We start from the raw sequence: 24,179 nt of genomic DNA, 5'->3' as shown, positions 1-24,179 counted from the left end.
CTGTGAGGGCATCCCAAAAACTGTGAGAGCATTCTGGAGATTGGAAAAGGGCATCCCAAAATGTGTGAGGGCATCCCGGACAGTGTCAGAGCATCTCGAATAGTGTGGGAGCATCCCGGGGGTGGGCAAAGAGCATCCCTCGGGATGTGGGGGCATCCCGAATGGCGTGAGAGCATCCCAAAGGGTATCAGAGCGTCCCAGAGGGTGTGAGAGCATCCTAAACAGGGTGAGAGCATTCTAAAAGCTGTGCAAACGGCATCCCGCGGGATGTGGGGGCATCCCGAACGGTGTGAGAGCATCCCAAACAGTGTCAGAGCATCCCAAACAGTGTCAGAGCATCCCGAACGTTATCAGAGCATCCCGAACAGCGTCAGAGCGTTCTACAGGCTGTGCAAAGGGCGTTGCTCTTCAAGGAGTGCGGGATTGTCCAAAGGGGAGTGCAGAGGGCACCCCGAGGGGTGTGGGGGTGTCCCCAGGAGCACGGGGCTGTGCAGAGGGCACCCCAGAGGTGAGGAGAGGGAGCCCCAGGGGTTCAAAGATGTGCAAAGGGCATCCCAAGGGCTGTGCAGAGGGAGAGAGGAGCGTGCCCAGGGCAGTGCCCGCCGTGCCCAGGGGAGCCCCATCCCCGCGGCATGGCTTGGGTGGCACGGTGCCAGCTCAGCCAGGCTTTCCCTGTGCCCTCTCCCTTGGAATGCCACCATACCCCGCTGCCGGAGCTGGAATTCCGCTCCAAACCCGCTCAGCCCTAGCTGCAGGGAGTTGTTGCTGTGATGGAGGCAGGGAAGGAAAGGAGCGGGAACTCTAAACCCCGCCCCTGGGCTCTCCCGCAGCTTTGCAAACGCGTCTCCGGGTTTGATGGTTTTTTTTCCCCTCCCTGCATAAACAAGCTTTTCTGTAGTACTTGCTGTAATCTTGTTTGCTCCATAACCACTCCTAGGAATGTCATAAAAAATTTAGCTCTAATATTTTACCACTCCACACAAACATGAACGTGAATAAACGCTTATCTCCCGTGGAGGGAAATGTGCAGCAGCCTGAGAGCACATGGGAATCAACCTCAGGCTGGAGGAACCCGACCCACAGAGCTGGGGAGAAAACAAAACCCAGGGGAACACAAAGATTTGGGCTCCTCAAAGAAGATCAAACTAATAAATAAGTATATAAAAGGAGTAAGAGGCAGTAATGAAGAGCATCTTGCTGTCTGCCCTCAGTACCTGATCTAATAAAAAACAACTGGAACGTTCAGCTGCTCGTGGAGATCTGGTGATCCAAAATAAGGAAATCAGCTGCTTTAGACATCCCATTTGTTCCTTGGAGAGTGTGGGGGATGTTGGGTTTTCCAGCTGGAGGTACAGGGGGGTCACTGTGTGCAAGAAATGTGCAAGGGTGTGTGCAAGGGGCATCCAAAGCTGTGTGTGAGCTCTGCCTTGTGGCTCAGCTGCATGCCCTGGGGAAAGCAGCGGGACTGTGGGGGCACAGGGAAGGAGGAAACAATTCCCTTGTGCAGCTCAAACCCAGCGCTGACCCTCAGCTGGGGTACACAGGACCCTGTCCCCCTCACCAGCCCCAGCCCTGCACGCAGCCAAAAGCCTCACCCCACCTTCAGGGCAGCACTGGGAAGCATTTAGACTTTACTCCATCCCTGCTGCACGTTTTTAAGTGGGATTTTATACCCAACACGTGAAAGAAAAGCCAAAGTGAGAAATCTTGCGGGCTGACAAAGTGCTGACAGGGAAGTGATCCCACTTGCAGGGATCCAGGTGCATTGGCTGGGAGGTGCTCATCCCCCACCCCGTTTGTTCCATGCACAACCAGTCTGCTTCTTCCAAAACTTGCCTCCCAAACTGGTGCTTGAGGTGGATAGTAAAGCTGCAGTGATCCATTATGTGCTCTCAGCTTGATAAAGCTGTAAGGTCTTCTCTGACCACTACAAAATGCTTTAATGCTTTTACTGCCTTTTAATGAAAGGTAATATTCTGCTAAGAATGAAGTGGAGACATGAATTAAGTGGTGTCTGCAGACTGTAGGAAGGTTGCTTGGCAGTGCCCTCTCTCCTTCCCACAGCTTTCCTTTGTTTGTGTTGCAAGAAACAAACCAAAACAAAAGCAAATACAAACAGCAATAAACTCCTCTGAGAGCTCTGGGCTGAACACGAGGGACTGTGTGCAAACTAGCAGGTAAAAGGGAAGATCTCACAGCAAAAATGCATCAGAATTGGGGATTTTTCCAGGTCAGAAAGAACCTCGTGGGGTGAGCCCATGGCACAGCAGCTGCTCCCATAACAAGGGCTACTGGGGGTGCTGTGGGGAGGTGTCACTCTAATTTTTTAAGATTTTCTAAGCCTTCTGATGTTTACATTTTTATAACAAACTTTCTCACACACTTTCTGTAAATAACTTATTGTTTTGCATTCTTTTATGGAAGAAGAGAAATTTGATGGACTGTTGGTTTGTCCAGTGTCATTGGAGAGGTGGCACTGTCACCCTCCAATCCACTGTCACTCTTAGAAAACTATAAATGTTGGAGTCAGAAAATAAACTGCCCTTTTCTTCAATTTGAGAGCAACAGTGTGTGCTTGTGTTGTTTCATGCCCTACAGTGACAGGGAGGTGTTTTGGGGAGCAGGGGAAGCAAACCCCTTGGAGACCCAGCTGGTCACCAACCACAGGGACAACCAGCATTGATTTGCCTCTCTGAGGTTTAAAAGAAGAGGCCTGAAAAAGCAGAAGTGGATTATTGGAGATACAAAAAGCATGAGGAAGAATTGCAGACAAATCATCAAAATCACAGGCAGCTGATGGAGCACAGCTCCCTCATGGAAGCAGCAGGACAATGGGGGCTCCTTGAGTGAATTTGCACCGTTCACGATGGGAGTTTCTGCTTTCCAGATCACCGCTGAGCCGCTCCCAAGCTCCTGAGCTGGCTTACAGCAGGGCTTGTCATTCCCTGTCTTCTTCTGGTGTGAGAGCATCAACAGGTTCTGAGGAGACAGCCGAGCCAGCAGAGCCACCCATGGTGCCATAATCTGGGTCTCCCATACGTGATCCTCACAATAATTCTTTTCCCAAAGGAGATTTTCTTTTTAAGTTATTCTGGTGGGATGTTGCCACGCTTCCTTTGTGCTGGCGTGACTTTGCACACAGAGGCAACCTGTGCTATGAGAGACTTGAAAGACTTTGCAGCATTACAGAAGGCTGTTGATTTTCACATCACTCAGATGTCAAAAGATGAGAGGCTTTGGGAATGCCCCTAGGAGAACAGAAAGAATGGGAATTTTAAAGATGTCTTGACGTATTAAGAGGGAAAACCCCAGCTGGGAGTCAAGGGGAGGTGAGGATGGGGGCCAGATCCTGAGCTGTGTTTAGATCCTGATTTCCTGGGGAGAATAAGGAGCTCGAGTAACCCTGGAGCTCTGCACAGCAGGAGATATTGATCAGAGCTTTGCACAAATGACATTTCCTTGTCCTATAACGGATGTGGAGCTTGAGATTTAAGTCTTGTGTGTGCAGAGAGGCAGAAACTCTGCCAGTGGGGCCGTCTGAGGAAACCCTGCCCCACTTGGTGAGCCGTGCTGTCCCACTGACCACGTCTGCTCGCTTGCAGGCTGCAACAAAGTGTGAGACAAAGCTCAGATTTCGCCAAAAATTCATGGCATCCACTTCACAATGTTGAAACACGCTAGGGTAATGAATCCTTGGGCTGTTGGATGGAGGCTGGTGGCTGCTGAGATGGAAATTCCCAACGGCTTTGGAACATTGTGCCCCGTACAAAAAACGGGATCCTCCTGGAACATAGTGCCCCGTACAAAAAACGGGATCCTCGGGGCTCTGTCCCTGCCCGGGGCATCCCCAGAGGGAGGAAGGGAAGGAGCAGCGGGGAGGAGCCCCGGGTGAATCACAGGTGAGCAATGCCGTGATTCAGCCAGCCCAGGAACCCGCGAGCAGGGCAGGAGCTGAATCACAGCGCTGCTTTGGTTGTACAACATTTGGTGAGGGCTTTCTTCCTTTTAATCATCTTCTCGCTCATTAGCCTCAAAGCTTCTTCCCAGAGGATGGATGAGAGGGCTGGGCTCGCCAGAAGGGAGCGGGTTAATCACCCCCGGGAGGAAAAGCGCAGAGCAGGGGGGATTGTGGTGCCCCGCTGCCGCCGAGCACCTGCAGAGACTAAAAGGTGATGAATTGCCGTAATTTCTGCTTCCTTCTTCACCTGTATTTAATTAAATTGGTTTGAGAGAGGGCTGAGAGGAGACTGGCTGGTTTCTCCCCGAGTAATTTGAAGCACCTGTATGGGGTAGGCGGCGATGCCCGGCAGGATCTGGGCCAGCTGGAAATGCTCAGGGCCTGGCAATGCCCACAGCTGTGGGCAACCAGCCCAGCCCCTGCCCTGGCCACCACCCCGGGCATCACCCCGAGCCACCTGCAAAGGACAGACGGGGGTTTGTGTGCCTGGTCCCCGCCCCGCTGGCGATTTCTCCTCTCTTCCTCCGGCTGGGATCACCGGAGAGGGAGAAGAGGGGCTCAGAGAAATGGGTTCTGTGCTTGTGGCAAGGAAGAGGCTTTGCTCCTGTGGTTCTGTGAGCTCGGAGGGAGAGCAGGAGGGCTGGGTCAGGGGCCAGGAGGGCGCTGGGGGAGCAGGACACACAGCCAGGCAGTGGGACGCACAGAAATACTGAGGGAAGTGTGTCCATCCTCATCCTCCCGGAGAGGCTCAAGGATGGCTCACGAAATCCCCGCTTCCACCGAGCCACGCAGAGCTCCAGGAGCCACCGAGCCCTGGGGAGAAACAGAACAGAACCCCTAAAAACCGAGCGGAGGAGAAGGGGCAGGTGCTTCCCCAGCAGCCCGGGGGTTCCACCCTTGGCCAGGTTCACACCCCATCCTTCCAAAAGAGCCAAAAACCATTCCCCAGCGCTGCACCCGGCTGTCCAGGGATAAAATGTGGGCACGGGGATGGGATGGACACAGGCTCGGGAGGAGGGTGAGCAAAGCTCAGCCCCGGCACCTCCTGCCTTTGGGAGCAGCCGATGCTCCCGTGCCCGCACTCCTCAAACCGCTTCTCCATGGAAATCAAAACCAACCCAAACCACCGAGCGTTCTCCATGCAGGTCACAGCCGGGAGACTTCCCAGGTAGCTCCATCAGCGCAGAGCTGCTAAAAGCAGGAGTCGCAGCGAGCTCCGCGCCTGCCTGCTCATTAAAACAGCCTTTGTGCTCCAGAAACGCGCACCAAAGGCGCACACGGGCCCTGCCACTCGCACGGATTCCTCCTCTCATGTTCGCTCGCTCTCAGCTAAGCTAACAAATGCCTGCAGCCGTCAAAGGGGCTGTTTCAAAGGCAGCCCGGAGACAGAAGGGGAGCGCTGGGAGCCGCGCTAATCAAGGCGCAGGGATCTGCCCGGCTCCCTCCCTCCTCCCCGAGCGCAGCTCCCGCTTCGGCTTTGAAGACCTGTCATCCGTGTCGCCGCTCCTTCAGCATTCATACTGAGAGCTTTTTGCCTGGAATATATATATATATATTTTTTTTTAAGCTATTCCGCCCACCCTTCGCCTCTCAGCTCCGGGGTGTAGGAGCAGGAGCGTTACAGAACCGTAAATAAAGCGCAAGGGGAGGTGGCCCCGGTGCCCGGACTGTCCCCACCCAGGCCATCAGCTGTGTAAACAAAGGGATTTATTTTTTTTTCACAGCATGAGTGCCAAGCAGGCTGTGTGGAGCTCCGGGATCTTTAGAAACCCGTGTGTCTCTAATCAAAAGGATGGACTTTTGCTCCCAGGAGCGCTACAAAAATTAATGGATATTATGACTGTAACTACTTGAATCAAATGCAAAGCCGTGTGTCACGCAGCCCTTTTGCGATTTCCCCAGCTTATTACAAGCCTGTTTACACCTGCCCCTGCCTGGTTTAAACCCAGCAGGAATAAAGCTAATGTCGAGTGGGCACAGTGAATGAGGGGCGATGCTCTTAGCAGGACGCGTTCAAGTGCTGGCCCCGGGCGGGTCACAGCCCGCGGGGCACCAGGCACATCCCAGCCCCTGGAATCGCCCCTTTGTGCCTGGTGTCGCTGTCACACGCGGGCAGGGGACACCCCATGGCCCAGCGCAGGGTCAGGTCAGGGCATGGAGGCTGGAGCGGAAAATGCCAGCAGGGAATTCTTCCGCCGTAACACGGAATTCTGCGCGCTGGAAGCGCAAACACCTTGGCGCAGCATCTCCAGCTGCCGCCGAGTGCCTTCATTAAGCCCAACAATGCCTTCGGATGGTGTTTGAGGAGCTGACGGAGCTGTCTGTGCCGTGAACAGCAGAGGTGTGAATTTTCCCCCGTTGTGCGCCGGCGGCGGCTTCGATCGGAGCGAGCGGAGCTGCCGCCAGCGCCGGGCCCAGCTGGGGAGCGCCAGAGCCCGGAGCCAGCACCGGGGGCTGAGCCGAGCCAGGAGCGGCGGGATTCGCCAGCCCTTCCTCCCCTCTTCCTGCACGGAACAAAGAGCCCGGCTGGAATTTTAGGGGGTTGTATTAACAGGTGGCCAAGCTCGGGTCAGGGATGGGTTTGGTGGTGTCCTGCTGCAGGGAAATTCGGGTTGGGACTGGCTTCACCAGCTTGCCCTCTCAGCGGGGTTTTATGAATTACTTACAGGTACTTGTAGTCTGTGTGCTGGTTTAATATTTTATTGTGTTTCCATCCAGATGCAGGACAAGATCCCAGAGAAACCCAGATCCAGAGCTGAGCCTGTTAATGCCACCACTGAATTTGTTAAGGAGCTGCCCCGGTGCTGCTCGTCCCTGAGATTTGGATGTGATGCACATGGCGTGCAGGAGGAATTATTCATAGCAAATAATCACTCGTGCCCAAATTAGCTTCTGAAAAAGGTGGCTGTGAATCCACTGGACCGTGTGAGCCAGGAGCTGCTGCTGAGCAGCTGCTTAACAGGAGCAGATCCGAGGCCTGAGCGGCAAAAGGGAAATCTGGCAAAAACAAAAGGCAGCTCAGGGTTATCCAAAAGTCACAGCAAAACCAGGGGCTGGGCAGGGCTGAGCTTGGCCAGCAGCTTCTGCCATCAGGGTGGCTCAGACTGAGCTCTTGGGCTGCCCAAAGCCTCCCATGACCCCTCACCAGGGCAGGACAGCTCAGCTCACCCGAACCTTCCCCTCCTCAGGCAGCACAGCTTCACACGATTGATTTATTTTTTCTATTCTAATAAATGAGTGGGAAATTTCCACTCCTTGGATCAGGAGATGCTCTGAATATTTATGTTATTGTTCACCAATTGGAAAGAAAAAGAAAGAGAAGTGCTATAAAGGAACATGTTTGGTGACCCAGTTCGAGTGGCTCATTACGATTAGATCAAGCTAATTGCCAGCCTTGTATTTCATTTGGCAACTTGTTAAGCTAATTGAACAAAATAAAGCTAATGAACAATTATAATGAAGTTTATAATTAGACCATTGGAAAAAACTCAGCGTGAGAATATTTAAGGCATAATGAATGTGTGGGAGGTTTGGGAGGGGGGCAGTAAATTATGTCACTCTCTCCCACCAAAATCCTTCTTCCCGGGTTCTTGGTGCATTACCTATTCCCAAACCATGACAACCATGGCATTTTCTTTATTATTAATTACCTGAATGCCTTTAATGTCCACAGATGGCATTTCCAGGGGTCCTGAATGCAGGAATCAGCCTGTTAGTGAGGCAGCTCAGAGTGGCCACTCTGTGACACCCCCAGCTCCACCTTTACAATTCCAGGTCTCCATTAGGGATGGGTTTGTAATCCTAAAAGTGAAAATCAAGCATGTGGAGCAGGCAGAGGAGTTCACAAACCCCAGCACAGAAACCTTGTACAGGAGCCACGGAGGCTGAAGGGGGAAGAACAGAAAGAAAAATGCTCTCTGCCTGATTAGAGCCATTTTTAAAAAATAGTTATTTTTGTCTCATATCTGAATAAACCCATTCCAGCCCCCTTTCACCCCCTGCTGCTGAAGCACAGAAAATTAAATACCATGATAAGACTTTCTGGAGTTTCAATTTTCAGGTCAAGCAGGTACCCACCAAACCTAATAGAATTGTCACACCAGGCTCTGCATTGCTTAAAAACTTCTCTTCCTCCTGTTTGTACATGAAAGCAATTAGTTCCTCTAGAACTCAGTGGTAACTGAGGTTTTGCATCAGGAACTAAAGGCAGAAACTCTTCAGCTAGGGAGGAAATGTGTTCACCCTTTTCTCCTGCATGTCTGGAGGTTCCCAGTGGTTCTGGCACCCTGAAAGCAAATTCTGGATTTCAGCAGCAGCCCGTGGTGCCAAGGGCCACATGCACAGGGCAGGGATGAAGCACACGTGGTCCTGGAGGAGCAAAGGGTGGGAGAGGAGGAGGCTGAGCCCTGGAGATATGAAACAGCTCAGCACTGATCCCACTCTGTGCCTGTAACCACTGTAATCCCAGTGAGAGAAATGTTCTTCTTCCCATTCACAGAGCTGCTTTACTTTCACAAAGATTAGGATAATACACTGACTCAGGGAAAAAAAAAATCATTTTTATGAGCTATCAAAATTTCTATTCCCCTCCCCTGTTTTAATTTGAGCTGCATTAGGAGAAAACCTCTGTTTCTGCAGTCATGTCTCAATATTTTTATGCCATTAGAACCAGCTGTCCTCTTAATGTAATTACAGCTTTCACCAGGGGAGTGATCAGATCCTGGTAGCAGGGGGAGGTTGAGGCTGTCTGAGGCTCTCCATGTTCCATCACCTTTCCATCAGCCTTGCTTTGGGGTTTTTTGCAGGTGTTTGTTCACCTGCCAGCCTGGAGCTGCTGGGGCTGCTCCCACTTCAGCAGGGGCAGGAGGGTTTTGGCAAGGAGGGTGCAGAGACCATGGCCAGCCCTTGCAGGGTTTAAAAATGCCTTTCTCCGTGAAAAGGGGAAATTTGTCATGAGGAAAAATTGCTGAGGGTGGAGGGCAGGGGCTGCAGGCTGAGTTCTGCCCCTGCTCCCTCCCTTGGTGACCTCCCTAAAATATCCCACACAGGCAGGCATGCCCATGGGCTTGCGCTGGTTTGGGCATTTCCTGCCTCATTTCCCTCCCCTCTTGCATGCACACACCCTCTAATTACAAAAAGGTTGAGGAAATGGGAAGAAACCCTGAAGTGAAGCATGAAATAGGCTCCATGGCTCCAGATAGCCAGGGCCATTTAAAGCCTTGCTTGGCATTTGCGTTGTAAGAACAAATCCTGTACAGGAATCTCTCCTATGCTTTCTGCTCCTGCATTAATTCATGAAGTGTCATGTATCCAGCATATTTTATTATACATGAGAACCAGACAAATTAAAATCCTCAGCTGAGTATCACATTTGTACACTCAAGGCTGCCTCCTTCAGCTCTGCTGAGGGTTGAAGTGACACTGCTTTAAACTCAGCTCACCTTTCAAACCAAGTCAGTTAAACCTAACAAATTCTCAACGTTTTCTTCCATTTTCTTCACAATTTATTTCCATTTAGCTTTAACCTCCTTGTAGCTAATAGAAGGGGAAGATAAATACTCTCCTGATCCTTGTCAAAACACAGATCAACAGACTGGGAATGCTGGAAGCAATCGGTGCCATTGGAAAACAAAAACAGAACAGGGATGGAACTGGGTGATCTTGACAGGTCCCTTCCAACCCAAACTATTCCCTGATTTTACAACTATTCCCACCAATGGCACTGTTATCCTGCAGCAGCCAAAACTTAACTCCCTTTGAATCTACAGAAAAGGAACAAAACTGGAAAAGAGATTTTTTTTTTAGTAGATTCCTCATTAGCAACTGAACCTCCTCACATTAGTGATGTATACCTTAATATGCTATTGTAAACTAATTAGCAGCACTGGAGACGATGTTTTTTTTCCAAGGGACATTATCCTTTCAGCTAGGATCTCAAGCTGAATGCTGATAAGCCTCTTGAACTTTGCAAAACCACTTGACAAAAGTAGCAGGACTAGAATTCATTAAGGTCTTCTAATTAAGAAGTGCAAGCCCCAATTAAGCTCTCACTAATGTGCTGCCCAGCCCAGTTGTGCTGAGGATTTTCCCACCCCCACCAGGGCTGGTTCCTCACTTGAGTTCATCTCCAGCTGGTTTGGGAGAATTCCTCAGGGAGAAATGGTGTGGGCAGCTGGAGCCCTGCATTAACACCTTGGGACACCTCACTGTTTGCAGCTGCAATTGTTCTGGACTCCCTGAGAGCATCCCAGAGCTGTTTTCCCTCTCCTGGGGGTGACACAGAGCATGCAGAGCAGAATGCTCAGCCTGCTGTGGATTATTTCATTATTGGAACCTAAAGAGGCCCCAGATTCCCAGCAAGGGAAATGTGTGTGCTGCCCTCAGCTCCCAGCCTGGATCGTGGCCACACCTCACAGAACTCCCACCCTGCTTTTACTCCTGGGAGAACACAGCTCAGGACATGCAGCTTCCCCTTTCTACAAAAAATGTAGAAGAAAATGAAGTTACATCTCGTTGCTCTCCAAGACCTGGTTATAAATGAGCTAGAAATACCAATGAGCTAAAAATGCCCTTCCCTGGAAAGGAGAAGGATGAACCAAGAAATCTCAGATTTAGAGATTTAGAAATCTCAGGTTTGCAGGATCCAGGCAGCAGACTGGCACCTCACAGGCTGAACAATGTCAGTGGAGGAACTGCTCAGTGCAGAACTCCAGAGGGCTCCTGTAGGAATCCCAAAGCCTTTTCCTACTGAAACCTCTCTGCTCAGGCTCTCAAGGGTGACCCAGAGCATTCCCCACATGCTCCAGTTTCCCCCAGCCCAAAACCCTACAGTTCTGTCTCAACTCTCAGACCCTGGCACTCCTTCCTCCTACATTTTAAACCTAATTTTAATGCCCACTTACCTGTGTGAGTGACTGCTCAGCTCATAAATGAAATGCTTTTAAATATGTATGCACTAAACTGAAAGACAATAAGGGCCCCGGGGAAGTTGCATTCCATCAGGCAATTACCTGTGTTTTTAAAATCACTGTGTAAGTAATCCACACAACCCATTGCTCCTGCACATAACAATAAACAATTTTATCAGCTGTGCCCTGCTTGGGCTGCTGTGTACCAGCTCATTTTATTTCCTAGAGAACCACCACTAACCAGGGAAATTAATTGAAATCATAAGGCAGTGGGAGGGGGAAGTACCTGCTCTAACAGGAGCTGACAAAAGCACATTTCTAAGAGGAGAGTGATAAAACCACATCCCCCAAGGGCAAATGGGCTGATTCCATTGCAGAATTCAGGAGCCACTCTCAGATTTGCACCCAGCCTGGAGTTCCTCTTCTCTAATTGCTCTGCTGTTGAACATTTAAGTCAGAGCTTAAAGCCATTTCCAGAGCCAGCTCTATTTGCATGCCACACATCCCACTGAAATCTGCACATGGAGCTTTCCAGGCAAAACACTGTGAACCTCAAATTATAAATAGGCAACAGGAAAAAAAAAAAACCAAAAAAAAGGAAGAGGGTTATGCACTCAAGGTACAGCAGCTACATCCTGGCAGCCCCAAGGCATCCATCCAGTGCTTCTGGGTAAAACCTGAGGAAAACTGTAATTTTCAGGGCAATGCAGAAGAAAATCCGTATTCTTGTTTATAACTGATGTCTGGGAAAAGCTTTGCAACATGTGACAATTACAAGAGATCAAATTATATCCATTAATTAAACTTTCTCCAGTGTTTCCAGCATTATAGAGGATTAGAAAAAGCAGCCTCTAGGCATTGTATATGTTCTTAATGTATCTGTGCTTCTAAACTATCTTTAATTAATGAAAGAACCCAAAATTACTTATTAATAAGGTTCTGTGGGCTTTGTAAACCTCAGACATTTTGCATGAATTAAAGAACAATATAATGAAGTTTTAATGAATACAAAGTCACAGTTAATGTAAAATTTATATATAGCAAGCCAGAAGGGGAAGGAATTTAAAAGTACTTTTAAGCACAGGTTATTGGCAGCTTGGAGAGCTCCTTTTTATACTTTTCTAATGGGTGCTTGGTATTTTTATTATCACACCAGAATGGCTTGACTTGGTACAGCACAGAAAGTTTTGGACTAAGTTGGACTTGGATTAAACCCATTAAAATCAGAAACAAACTAAGCTAAAAATTATTTCAAGACAACCAGTCAAAAGGAAAATAAAGACAGCAAGAGATGAGAGATGTAATATATAATTATTATATATAAAGAATTGATTCCTTTTAATTAACTCTTTATCGATGCTGAATGCATTCAACACAATTGTAAGTACAATAATATTTCACCCACAAAATTCAAATAGTGCAGGAGACACTGAATGCCAGAGGGTTGGTACAGCTACTGCAACTGTATTTTATGATAAACAGAACACTTTAGTGCTTCCACTTCACTGTTTCAGTAAGCTCAGTTTTTTAATGACAGTATTTTTCCCTTTATAAACTGGAGGGTTGCAGACCTAGAAAAGGGGTCTCTCACTTCCAACATGACATTTAGTAAAAAAAGTTACAAAACCCATCAGCTTTTAATAAAGAAACACCCTGGAATTCCTCAGGCAAGCTTCGAGCCAATAAAGGACTTCAAGCAAGGAAGCAAAATGTCTTCAAATGTAATTCTGTTAATCCACAGTAATGTCAGCAATTCCATGGAAATAACCTGGAGTTCCCCAGGAATGAGGAGGGAATGCTCCCTTCACCTTCTGAGCCCCCTGAAGTCTCTCAGCCAACAGCTTCAAGCAATGAGAAGGCTACAGCACAAAATGAAGCAGCAATTACCCTCAAAGGTACCATCAGGTATCTCAAGAAATGATTCTGAGTCAAATGGGTTTAGTGCATTATGATTTGGCTTTATAAAAACATCTTAATGCACACTACACTGAGAACACTGCATGGTTCAGGGACAAGGAGTTAAAATCACTGTGTACTCCCTTACAGGGGACAAACACAGGGATTGAAAAGTGTTGCTAAAATCCAGTTTAAAAAAAAAGCAAATATTTTATGAAAGAAATATTCAACTATTGGTGCTCCCATTTGATGGGCTGCTGATGTTAATCTAACCAGGAAAGATGCACTCATGTATATAAAAATCAAAACAGGCAGGTTTCTCCTTCCAGGCTGGAAAAAACTCCAAAATATATGGCATATTTAACCAATAAAAGGGAGCTAAGCTTTACCCAAGCCTTTCATAATGCACTTCATGAAATATTTTTTCCTTTTAAAAGAACAACTGGTATTAAATAGAGCTTTTTCTTTACATACAGTATTGGTATATACAAAACAAATACAGAACAAAGACACAAAAAAACCAAACCCAAACCAGTGACTTTAATAGTCTTGAAGCTCAGGAATATTTTGGTAGAGGTCCAAAGCCTCTGGGTTTGAGAAAGCTCCCCGCTGCTCAACTTCTTTCCCTGCAATTATTTGCTTCACAGCTACTTCCACTTTCTTCCCATTTACTGTATACTGAAAAACAAAACCAGCAAAGATAAAATTACTTTTTTTTCATGTAGTGGTTTTATGAAAATATTCATGAAACCCCCCCACCAACTCCAGAACTCTATCAAAATTCAGCAGAATGTCTTCTCTTTTGTTACACTTGAAGCACTTTCTTCTGAAAAATCACTTGAAGAGTAGGTAGAATTCAAAGAGTTTGTGTCAGTTTATTACTCCTACTGGCAATTCTGTGAGAACATGATCAAGCTCCAATGTAAAACAACAAAACCACGGTATAAACACTAAAAATATTTGGTTTTTATGTTCTGACACATCCAATGTTCAAACAGTTTTCAATTTTTTAAGGGTGGACTCAAAAAATAAAGCCCAACTGCACTGGAAGAAGAAAACCAGGATTTTCTTATCTGAACTGGACAGTTCTTCTAAAAGGGTGAAGTGAATCTGAGCTTAAATGGTCCTCTACACTTAAACATTTCAAAACAAACCATAACAAATAAAATAAACTGGAACCAACAGAGGCTTCACCTCCACTTGTGAATCACACAAATTCCATTCCATTGTGTGACTCAAAGTAATAACCCTGCAGAAAAACCCCCAATTCCTCTCTTAGGATCAGAGCTGTGATTTCTGACCCAGAAGGAGGATGTGCTCCAGGGTGAGCAGGAGCAGCCTAGGCCTGGCTTGGGGGATCTCTGGCTTTAGAGGCTCCAAGGCTTGCTGAGCCCCTTCCTGACGCTGGTGCCACTGAGATTTTGGGGGTGGCAGCTTGGAAAAGCTGACACAGAAATCCCTCCTCAATGCTCCTGCCTGCTCTGGGACAGGACCCCACCTGCTCAATGTGCTGGGGGAGGAACCCAGGCTGGTCCTGGCTCCAAAGCCACTGAACCTCCTGAGTGAGCTCCAGGCATCCCCATTTATCCTGGGGATCATTGGGAACAGGTGGAATAATCCTCAGCACACCCTTACACTATTGTATCCATACAAAAAATGCAACTTTTCCTTGCTAGATCTGCTGAAGTCATGTGTAACCCTACCCATCTATCCTGAGCCACCTTCATCTCTCTCCTCAACAATCAGCAACCCAATTTTCACACATGCCCAGAAACCACAACAGCTCAGTGGCCTGCAAGGGAACTGCCCTCTTGAAAAAAGATAAGGCTGTTCCAAGTAAATTCGTTTCCTTTGATCAGTAAATCCTGTGCATGATGACCAGAATGTTTATCTGGTCTGGACAGAACTAGACAGACTCACACCATGTTTTAAATACTAAATACCCTACTAGAAGCATGTTTTGTGCTGCTCAATCACCTCAGCACAGCTGTACTGTTTCTACCAGAACACAACGTCAGGATCAGATTGTGTCTGCAGATGAGGAGTCAAGCACATTTCCAAAAGGAGCAGAAAATAGGCAGTTTCCCTTCCTTCCAAGCAAAACTTTTAAAGAAAGATGAGAGACAGCTTTGATCACTTCACCACTGGCAGATTTACCTGAAAGGTAATTAAAATTCACTCAATTCAGTCAATGTGTGAGCTAATTAATGATCCAGGCAGGCTCTCCAGAGGGGCAGCCCATCCCAAGCACCTCCCTGCTGTACATTCAGGTGAGCCACACAGTTCACAAGCTCAACACTCCACACAGAAGCTGAGCTGCAGCCCAGAAAATGGGAACTTCAGGGAATTTTACACTCATGCAAAGACATTTTGAGCCAAGGGCTCAAGATCTGCCAACAGCATCCTGAAACAAAATTAACTCAAGAGACCAGGACCAGATCCCTCTGTGGACCACACAGTGTTGCTGAGCCCTACAGCACTTCCACATGGAAAGCCATCCTGCAGGACAGGGGAACCAGGTTCAAATGATGCCTCTGAAGTCTCAACTCTTTTGTCTGGACACACTCAAGTCTATGTGCAAATGGAGTGGGGAAAACCACTCTGCACCCCCATTCTGCTGCTCAGAGACACTGAGGAAACTGTAACATCAGAGAGGGCTGTAAAACAGACATTCCAACTGAGGAGTTCACACAAAGAGCTCCAGCGAAAGAGCTTCAACAGACTGAGCATGAAGAACCTTCAGCTGCACAAACTTCTCCTCCTGAACAAGCACAACAATTTCATTTTAATTACTGTTACAGTTAAGACAGTGATAGAGCTCCATTTAAGTGGCTAAACAGATGTAAAAGTGAAATGGTTTACAAGATAATCTTCTGAATTTGCCAAGTGCTCTCAGGCTTCCTAAGAAAGGCACTCATAACAGGAAAACAAAAACAAAAGATGCTTATGGATAGCCAGAAAAGCTAAAGTTAAATGACCTTTATAATATTTTCTCTCGAGAGGTTTAAGAACACACTATTGAGAAAAAGCAACCCATTTAAAAAACAAAAACCACGCTTAGCTGAAGAGGAGATGAAAAGATGTTGCTAGGCAACATAGACAAACTATTTATAAAGCCCGAATACACTTTTGAGATGCTAAAATTTCCACGTATGTGGGTTTGAAGAGCAGTGACAACTGCTCCTTAATTACTATTCAAGGTGACAAAGAAAACAGCAGGCAGCCTTTTCCCTGACATACCGGGATGCCTTTGGTTTCCAGGATGAGGCTGGGGACGTGGCGGGCGGAGAGCGCGGCGCGGATGGCGTCCTGGATGCGCCGCACCAGGCTGCGGCTGAAGGCGTGGCTGGAGGCCATCTTCAGGAACAGGATCACCCTCTCCTCGCCATCCTTGTTGTACTGGGGGACACACAGGCTGTCAGACACCTCCTCGAAGGCTTCCACTGCAAAAGGAAGCTTGGTTAGAGCTGGGTGATGTATTTGTGGGGTGGTGTTGTATTTGCGGGGTGCCCCAACGAAGGGAGCAATGATGAATCTGACTGCACGCTCTCAGAAGGCTGATTTATTATTAAGATACTATATTATACTAAAGAACACTAAACTAAAGAACATAGAAAAGATACTTACAGATGGCTAAAAAGATAATAATGAAAACCCATGACTCTTTCCAGAGTCCCGACACAGCTTGACCTTGATTGGCCATTGAGTGAAAACAACTCACGTGAAACCATCTCCAACCACATTCCACATGTGAGCACAACACAGGAGAAGCAAATGAGGTAAGGATTTGTTTTCCTTTTTCTCTGAGGCTTCTCAACTTCCCTGGGTGAAAGGATTTTTCCAGAAAATGTGACTGCCACAGCTGGGCTTTGCGGAGTGTTCTGTGCCTGAGGTTTTATTGAACAAAACATCACCTCCCCTGCGTGGGCAAAGGGAAACAGGCACCCTCTGCCTGGGCTAAGCTTCACCTCTGCCTGCTCTGGAGTTTCAGCTCTTATGTGAAAATCCAGGTTTAAGGACCATTGAGGTCCATAACAAAGTTCACTGTTACTTTTCGGGCAGATAAGGTTTTACACAAAGCTGTTTGCTCTGGCTTTCCCCACTGCAGCACACACAGGAGACAAAGTCCTGGTGGCACAAGAACAACAAGGCAGCTCCTTGAGTCTCAGATCAGCACCTCTACAGGGACAGCTCCCCCCGACACAACACACTCTTTGAAATACAAAGCACAAGCTCAAAAACTATTTCTAATTATTGGGAAAGGTACAATAAAAACAGTGTCAAGAGCTTTCCTTGAAGGGAAGAAGAAAAGCCTGACAGGTTAGGGGAAAAAAGAAAAAGCCTGCTCCATAAAATGTTGCTTTTGTATATCCTAGTGAGTCACTCCCCACCCTACAGATACTTGAGGAAAGCAACCAGTTTCAAGTTTACAAAATCAAATTTTACTGATACTACCGTACTCTGTACTGTCTCATTTGAAAAACAGCAACTTTTTTCTTACTTAATCCTTCTAAACAGCTTTGTAATGCTTATATTTCAGATTCAAGGCAACAATGTCATAGCTGGAAGAGGTGGAAAGTTGATTTCATACCTATGTTATAGATTTCAGAACTTCCAAATCTTACTCCATTTGGATTTAATGTACCATCACTGAAAAATCACAAAGAAAACAAAGAAACATTAAAGTGTGATTACAGCTTGATCAAGAGGAAAAATTGATGCAATTAAGCAAGTCTTTCTAGTGAAAGCAAAACCACATTGGAAACAGAATTTTAAGAGAATTTGAGTCAAAAAGGCATTTTACTCATTAGAATGAATCTGTACAGAGAACAGCAACATCAATTCACTCAACTTTGTTTCAAACATGAAACATTTTGTTGAAATGCAAACAGTAAATTCAGCCTCAGTTGTGATCCTGAATGTCTGTGATCACTGACAGGCACAACTTCATACCTGACCTTCTGTAAGGAAGTTTTGCTGTAAAACAAGGTGGTGGCAAAGCCAAGACCACAAAAGTTCCCCAATTCCCCACCTGGGATGCACTGCACTCTCAACCCAAACTCCTGGGACCATTATGAACCATGGAACACAAAACCATGTCCAGTACAGTCTTGTGTTTATAAATACAAAAGTGAACCTTGAAATGAGCTCCCTTCCCTCAAATCCAGCTGCTCTGATTAATTTAAGGGCTGAAACCCACAATGAGATTCAAGAAAATCAATATAAAGCTAACAAGAGTGGCAGAATCACATGCATTTTACCCCTAGGTGAAAACTGCAAATTTTACACACTTGTTTCCTCCCAGCACTCGCACCAGAACCCCGTACCTGCGACCCAGCATGACAATTCCTCCAGTCTTGGGGTTAATTTTGCAGTAATCACCGTGGGCCCAGACACCTGGTGGGGAATGGCAAAGGTTAAGCAGGATTTCCTCATGCAGCCACATTGTGTAACTCAGCTGGCATTAACTGAGTGAAATACACAGAAATGCAGCTGATCTTCTGAGTGAAACACACAGAAATGCACAGAAATACAGCTGATCTTCTGAGTGAAACACACAGAAATACATCTGATATTTGGTAATAACAATAACTGAATTTGGTGATAATTGTTTCTGGTGAAACACAGAAATGCACAGAAATGCAGCTGATCTTCTGAGTGAAATACATAGAAATACACAGAAATGCAGCTGATCTTCTGAGTGAAACACACAGAAATGCAGCTGATCTTCTGAGTGAAACACACAGAAATACACAGAAATGCAGCTGATCTTCTGAGTGAAACACACAGAAATGCACAGAAATGCAGCTGATATTCTGCCCCCCAGCCAGAGTAACAGTACTGAGCTACACCAACAACCCACAGCAGAGTTACTGTAAGAACCAGCACACCCAGGAACAGCTCAGAAATCAGGGTCAGACCCCAGGTTATCATCTGATGGCTTGTTTGCATCACTACACAGCATTCCTTACAAAACCAGCTGCTCTGAACACCTCATTCTGAATTACTGGAAGCATCTTCCACAGAAATAACAACATTCCCACCTCTTTTCATTGTCTTTCTTGATCCATTTTTATTGTGCACAATTCTGTACAAGAAGCTTTCTGGACTTGTGTAATAGGTATCAACAATTCCCTAGGGAGCTTTTGTGCTTACTGTTCTTTATTTGTCTTAATGCAAAATCAGGTCTGACTTTTCAGTATTATTTAAGATGGATACTGCCACAGCAGCCTGCCCAAACCAGAAGTAAAACCCAATTCTATTCAAGTTTTTCTGAGGAAAAACACCAACCTCAATTATTTGCACATAAGACCATTTTCCAACTTAATTGTTACCATCTCAAGCCCATTTACAATGAAAGACAGAAAAGGGGTCCAGACAGAACCTCAGTGATTTCAGTCTTAAAGGTGTCACACAGATTATTTTCTTTTCTATTTACTGCTGCCAGGCTTACATGCAGACTGCAACTTCCACATTCCTCAGTTTTCCTGTGTGATTATCTCCTGCTGCACATCCTGACTTTTCTTGTGAATCCACTCTGTATTGCTGCTATTTATTAAAAAAAAAAAAAGTTCCCACATCCAAAAAACAGCAGCTGGAGATCCTGCTCTTAAAAAAATCCCTGGCCCAGAGGCACCAGGGGTTTTGGCATTGCTGTGCCAAATCAGGATGAGCAGAGTCCTCCACAATTACTCAGAAAAGCCTCTGGTCCACTTTATCCTGTAGAAGGCCAAGGCTGCATGTCTGAGGCAGCATATATTTAATATATATTTAATCCTCATGCTAATGAGGCAGCAGGTCAGCACTTTCCCTTGGATTGACTCCTCCAGGCAGGCAGGAGCAGCCTGGCAGAGGTGCAGCAGCACTCACTAATGATTGCTCCCTGCCCTGTCCATTCCTTCCAGCTCACCCCTGTGCCAAGCACTCTGTGCCTGCACTGCAGCCTGGGACAGGCAGAGCTGCAGCCAAACTGGACTGGAGCTTTGCAGAGATCCTTGCAGCTTTTATTTGGATCTCTGGTCACAACAAAGCACGAGAAAACAGAGTGAGGTGTTATGAAATGTAATGTCTCACCCTGGAAATTGGGACTCAAAGCTGCAGCAAATAAACCTGTGCCTTCCCTTACAGTCTGCAGCCACCCTTCAGGACATACCTGGGAATTTGGAAAAATAAGCTTTTCTGTATTTGCTGCCATTCTCATCATTCCAGAAGTGTGTAGGCTGGCAGGGAATGGGCTTGGTGCAAACCAGCTCTCCACTCTCACCCCAAACTGGCTTTCCTGTTGACAAAAAAAGATATTTTCCACATTTCTTTTCTGTAAATAACAGAGCAACAAAGCAAAGAGCACCTACACTTACTACTTGTTTTTAGATTTAAGATCACCTTGCTACTTTATCTTCAAAGTGTGCACAGTATTTAGGATCATAGTTACCTTCATCATTCCATGCTTCCACAGCCATGCCAAGATTTCTGGCCTGAATTTCTCCTTTGTAAACAGGAACTGTAACATTGTGACCCATGAAACATGAAATTATATCTGTTCCACCTACAATAAAAGAAATCCATTTAAAATATACAATATTTTTTGGGAAAAGCCAACCTGAAAACTACATAGGAACACTGGAACAGCCAACTGCCAACCTTTGCCAAAGGCTTCTGATCCACACTAAGCAGCACAGAACAAACAGCATTCTCTAGCATGTTGTGACTTTTATTAAAAGGTTTTCTTCCTTACTTTATATATCTTGTTATATGTGTATGCCTTTCATGCAGAGCTATCCCTTAAGGGATAACTTTTCTCCTTCCAACAGTCTCTTTAATCTCATTTAAGGAAATTTCCATTTATAGGAGAGAGAAAAACAAACAGGGCCTGCTTTACAGACTTCAGATATTTACAGAATTACTTCGAAATGTTTTCTTGTTTGTTTTCATTAGTTTAAAGTAACCAGTCAAGCTACATTTACTTAGCTTTTATACCTTATCAGCATGGGAGGAGGGGAGCCAGGCCTTGAGGATGAAGAGTTATCTTAAGAAAAACAGATACTGTCAAAGTGCTTACTTAACTGGAATATTTATAGTCTTTCTAGGACTTTATGGAAGAGAATTAAGACACAAATCAATCATGTTATCTTTTCTCAAAAATAGGCTTCTGCATTTGAGTCTATTAATGTCTGTAGTAGCAAGTTCTAGATTCAGCACTACTCTTATTGAGCCCAGAGCCTGAGATACTTCAGTAGCAGAACAGTCACATTCTAAAAATCAAACTGAGTTAAAAAGCTCTTTGAAAAAGTCAGTCCTTGTTACAAAGCAAAATGAGGAGTGCTGTGGTGGACCTTATGTGAGCAGAAGTTGCCTCAGCCAGCACTGCTCACAACAAACTGCACAGCATGGGGGCTTGATATTTCTCTAATTATATAATCCACAAAAAAAATCCATCTGCAGTGCCAATTACTTGGCACAAAGGAACTGAAATGGGAACTCTCCAAGAGGTATTTTCTGCTAAAGTCAGCTATATGCAGAACAGTATGTTCTGTAGGTTAATAGACTCTTTGCTTGATCTCACCCTGCCACCCCTAAGGACAGCCAGTCAAAATAAATGATCTTACTTAAAATCCAAAACATCCACCAAAACCACTTTGGAGTGCCTGAGTTTCATTATGGCACAGTGAATTATGCAGAAAAACCTCAGCACTAAAGAGACAGCTCATTCCACTTTAACTATAACCAATCCCAAATGATCCAAAGCTTCCCAAGCAAGCAGGAGGGAGCTGCACAGGCAATCAGAGAGCTCCTGAGATGCTGCAGCATAAAAGCCTCACCTGAAATGGATCCCAGGAGGACACTGCTTTTTATGTGCTTGTAGACATACTCATAGCTTTGAGATTTGAGAGGTGATCCCGTAGACAGGATAGTGTGGAGTGTTTGGAGATTGTGTGTTTCACCTTTAAAAGGACAAAAGCAGCACAGGTTAAGGCAGAATTTCTCCAAGTGTTTGGAACTGTTTGTCACTACAATCCAGAATAATTACATAAAGGGCTGTGACAAGACAGGGAGCCAGAACCAGGAGAGGAAAGGTAGCAGGGAGGACAGAAGGGATTCACCAGCTTCTTGAGGCTTACATGGTTTTAAATTTTTCTCTTCTAGCACAGCCAGCCACTTTGCACCCGTTCCAAGGATGGTGATCCTAGAGGGAAAAGAAGTTTACATGTTTTGCATATTTAAATATGCTAAGATTCTAAAGACCTGCAATTCCCACTGCAGTGAGCAGAGCCTGTTACACACTCTGTACGTGGATTAGACAAACAATGCAGCCTCTCAGAGCTTTCCAAGTGCAAGGCACATCCTTTTGTACTATCAAAATCAGTCAGATCAAATGTCATCTCTGCAGCTTTGAAACTTTTAATTCTATCTTTAAATATTAAGCAAAGCTTTCCCATCTCCCAGAGACATTCACTTACATTTACAGGAATTTGTAACTGCAGAACACTCCAAAGACATTACAAAATGTTATCATGTTTACTTTATTAATGGGCCATAATTTTCCAGGAGTGCCTTGGTACAGGGAAACTTTGCCATTTCAGGGCACAGCTTGACAAAAAATTACTCTGGGACAGCAACCAGTGATTTTCTGGTGATACCTGTTCAGTTTCCAGTGGTGAAAGCCTGAGCTGCCCAAGCCTAAATGAACAGGAAATTTGGCCCAGCTGAACAATTCCCTCCTGCCCTTACAAAGGGTATTTAGAGCTCTTCAGTACAATAGAATTAAAACCTGGTTTCTGCTGATTCCTTTTCCATTGCAGCAATAAACTCACTCAAGAAAATGCAGAGCTAGGTGAGGATAAGGGACACAGCACAGAGCATGGGCAAGACCAACAGCAGCAGAGCTGAAATAAGATCCTGCTGGGCTGGGTTTTCCTCCAAAGGCAGTATGGGAGGTAGGACACTGTTCCAGGCAAGGGGAAGGGGATATTTCAACACTGCCCAAAGGGGATGTCTCCCTTTGCCATGCTGGTGGAAGACTCCCCTCAGGTAGGAGCAGGCTCCTTGCACAAACACATCAGGGCACAGAGCAATTTACCAGGCACATGGGAAGGGCACACAGAATGGTTTGGACTGGAAGGAACCTTAGGGATCATCTAGTTCCAATCCCTGTCATAGGCAGGGAACCTTCCAGCATGAGAGCCCTCAGCCCAGTGCTCCTCAGCTCCCCTCTGTGCCAATCCTATGAACTATTTTTACTCTTGTGTAACATCTCACTTTCCTTCCATGCCTCAAACCAGTGCTTATTTTACATTAGAATACAAAATGCTTCTCTATTTTAAGCTCTTTGACACTTCCTCTACAGCACATGTAGAGCCAAATCTCCCTTTTATTTCCTTCCAAATGCTACATAACTGCCTTTAGTCACCATCCCCCAATTCCCAGTCACTAATGGCTGTCCACTTGAGTCATTCCTGCCACGCAGGATGAGATATCCCGATGATCCCCTCAGAATATGTCTCTGAAGGAAAGTGTGGTGCATCTTCAGAGGAGAAGGTAATCTTCACATGTTGGAGCCTTTTTTTTTTAACATATTTAACATATGAGTGAGCTGGGAACAGACTGCATGATGAAGTAGCACCCAGATGGCCACCGCTTTTAGGGCCAGATTACAAAAGTGAGACATGCAGACACATTTATCTTCACTCGGTTTTGGCATGTGGAGACAATGCTTAAAAATAAGCTGGGTTCTTTCTCAATTCTCATTTTTTTGCCTGTTGTTCCACCAGGGTTTCTTTGGGGGTGAAGCATGGCTGAAGTTTGTGGGTTTCTTTTGTGCTTTTTACTGGAAGCATTTGGACTTGGCATTAAACTTCAGTTATAATAGCCAGAGACAAAATGTCAGTCTTTAAATATTACATGTCACAAAAGACAGTGAAGTTTAAATTATTAATCATGCAGAGTCAGAAAGTGAATCTTTTGTCATCCACTTTCCACCACAAACAATTTTAATTATCAATTAAAAATGACACTCGTTTTACTGGTAGTAAAATTCAAATTTACTCCTCACATGCGGCTGGCAAAATAGGAAAGTAACAACATAAATTTTAAAAAAAATTCCAAGTTTAACAAAGTGTACAAAGCTAAATGCAATCATAGGGTTTAGAGGTGTTTATCCTCTATGTGCCATTTCTCTAAGCTTCAAGAAAGGGTGCTGTGAGCATTTTCAGGCACAAAAAATGGCATAAAACAATTACTGAACAGCTTATCAGTATGAATTAGGCATTATAGGTTAAAAAGCAAAATATGAAAATATAAGCAGCCCTGCTGAGCCTTTCCAGTCAATTTATGTCTTTAAGTCAAAGTTCTATATTAAAATCTTAGGTTGAGCTGCTTGAAAAAACGAGTTCTTATTTACCAAGTTCTGAGTGTGCTGA

At 45.7% G+C, this 24,179-nt stretch overlaps 1 protein-coding gene across 1 annotated transcript in view; it reads right to left on the bottom strand.

Annotated features, from left to right (window-relative positions):
- Positions 1-12,165: 12,165 nt before the first annotated feature.
- AACS (acetoacetyl-CoA synthetase) overlaps positions 12,166-24,179 on the bottom strand; it is a 36,587-nt gene continuing 24,573 nt past the window's right edge. The window contains exons 11-18 of the mRNA XM_030958848.1: positions 21,882-21,946; positions 21,582-21,704; positions 20,195-20,308; positions 19,916-20,041; positions 18,090-18,159; positions 17,354-17,412; positions 16,003-16,205; positions 12,166-13,440 (exon numbers count right to left, since the gene is read on the bottom strand). Of these exons, the coding sequence (XP_030814708.1) occupies positions 13,303-13,440; positions 16,003-16,205; positions 17,354-17,412; positions 18,090-18,159; positions 19,916-20,041; positions 20,195-20,308; positions 21,582-21,704; positions 21,882-21,946 (898 nt within the window). The 3' untranslated portion in view covers positions 12,166-13,302. The remainder of the gene's footprint in view (positions 13,441-16,002; positions 16,206-17,353; positions 17,413-18,089; positions 18,160-19,915; positions 20,042-20,194; positions 20,309-21,581; positions 21,705-21,881; positions 21,947-24,179) is intronic.

Source organism: Camarhynchus parvulus, chromosome 15, assembly GCF_901933205.1.
Source record: "Camarhynchus parvulus chromosome 15, STF_HiC, whole genome shotgun sequence".
NCBI lineage: Eukaryota > Metazoa > Chordata > Aves > Passeriformes > Thraupidae > Camarhynchus > Camarhynchus parvulus.
The sequence above is the reverse complement of the archived record's forward strand: the minus strand, read 5'-3'. Positions and strand labels throughout refer to the sequence as shown.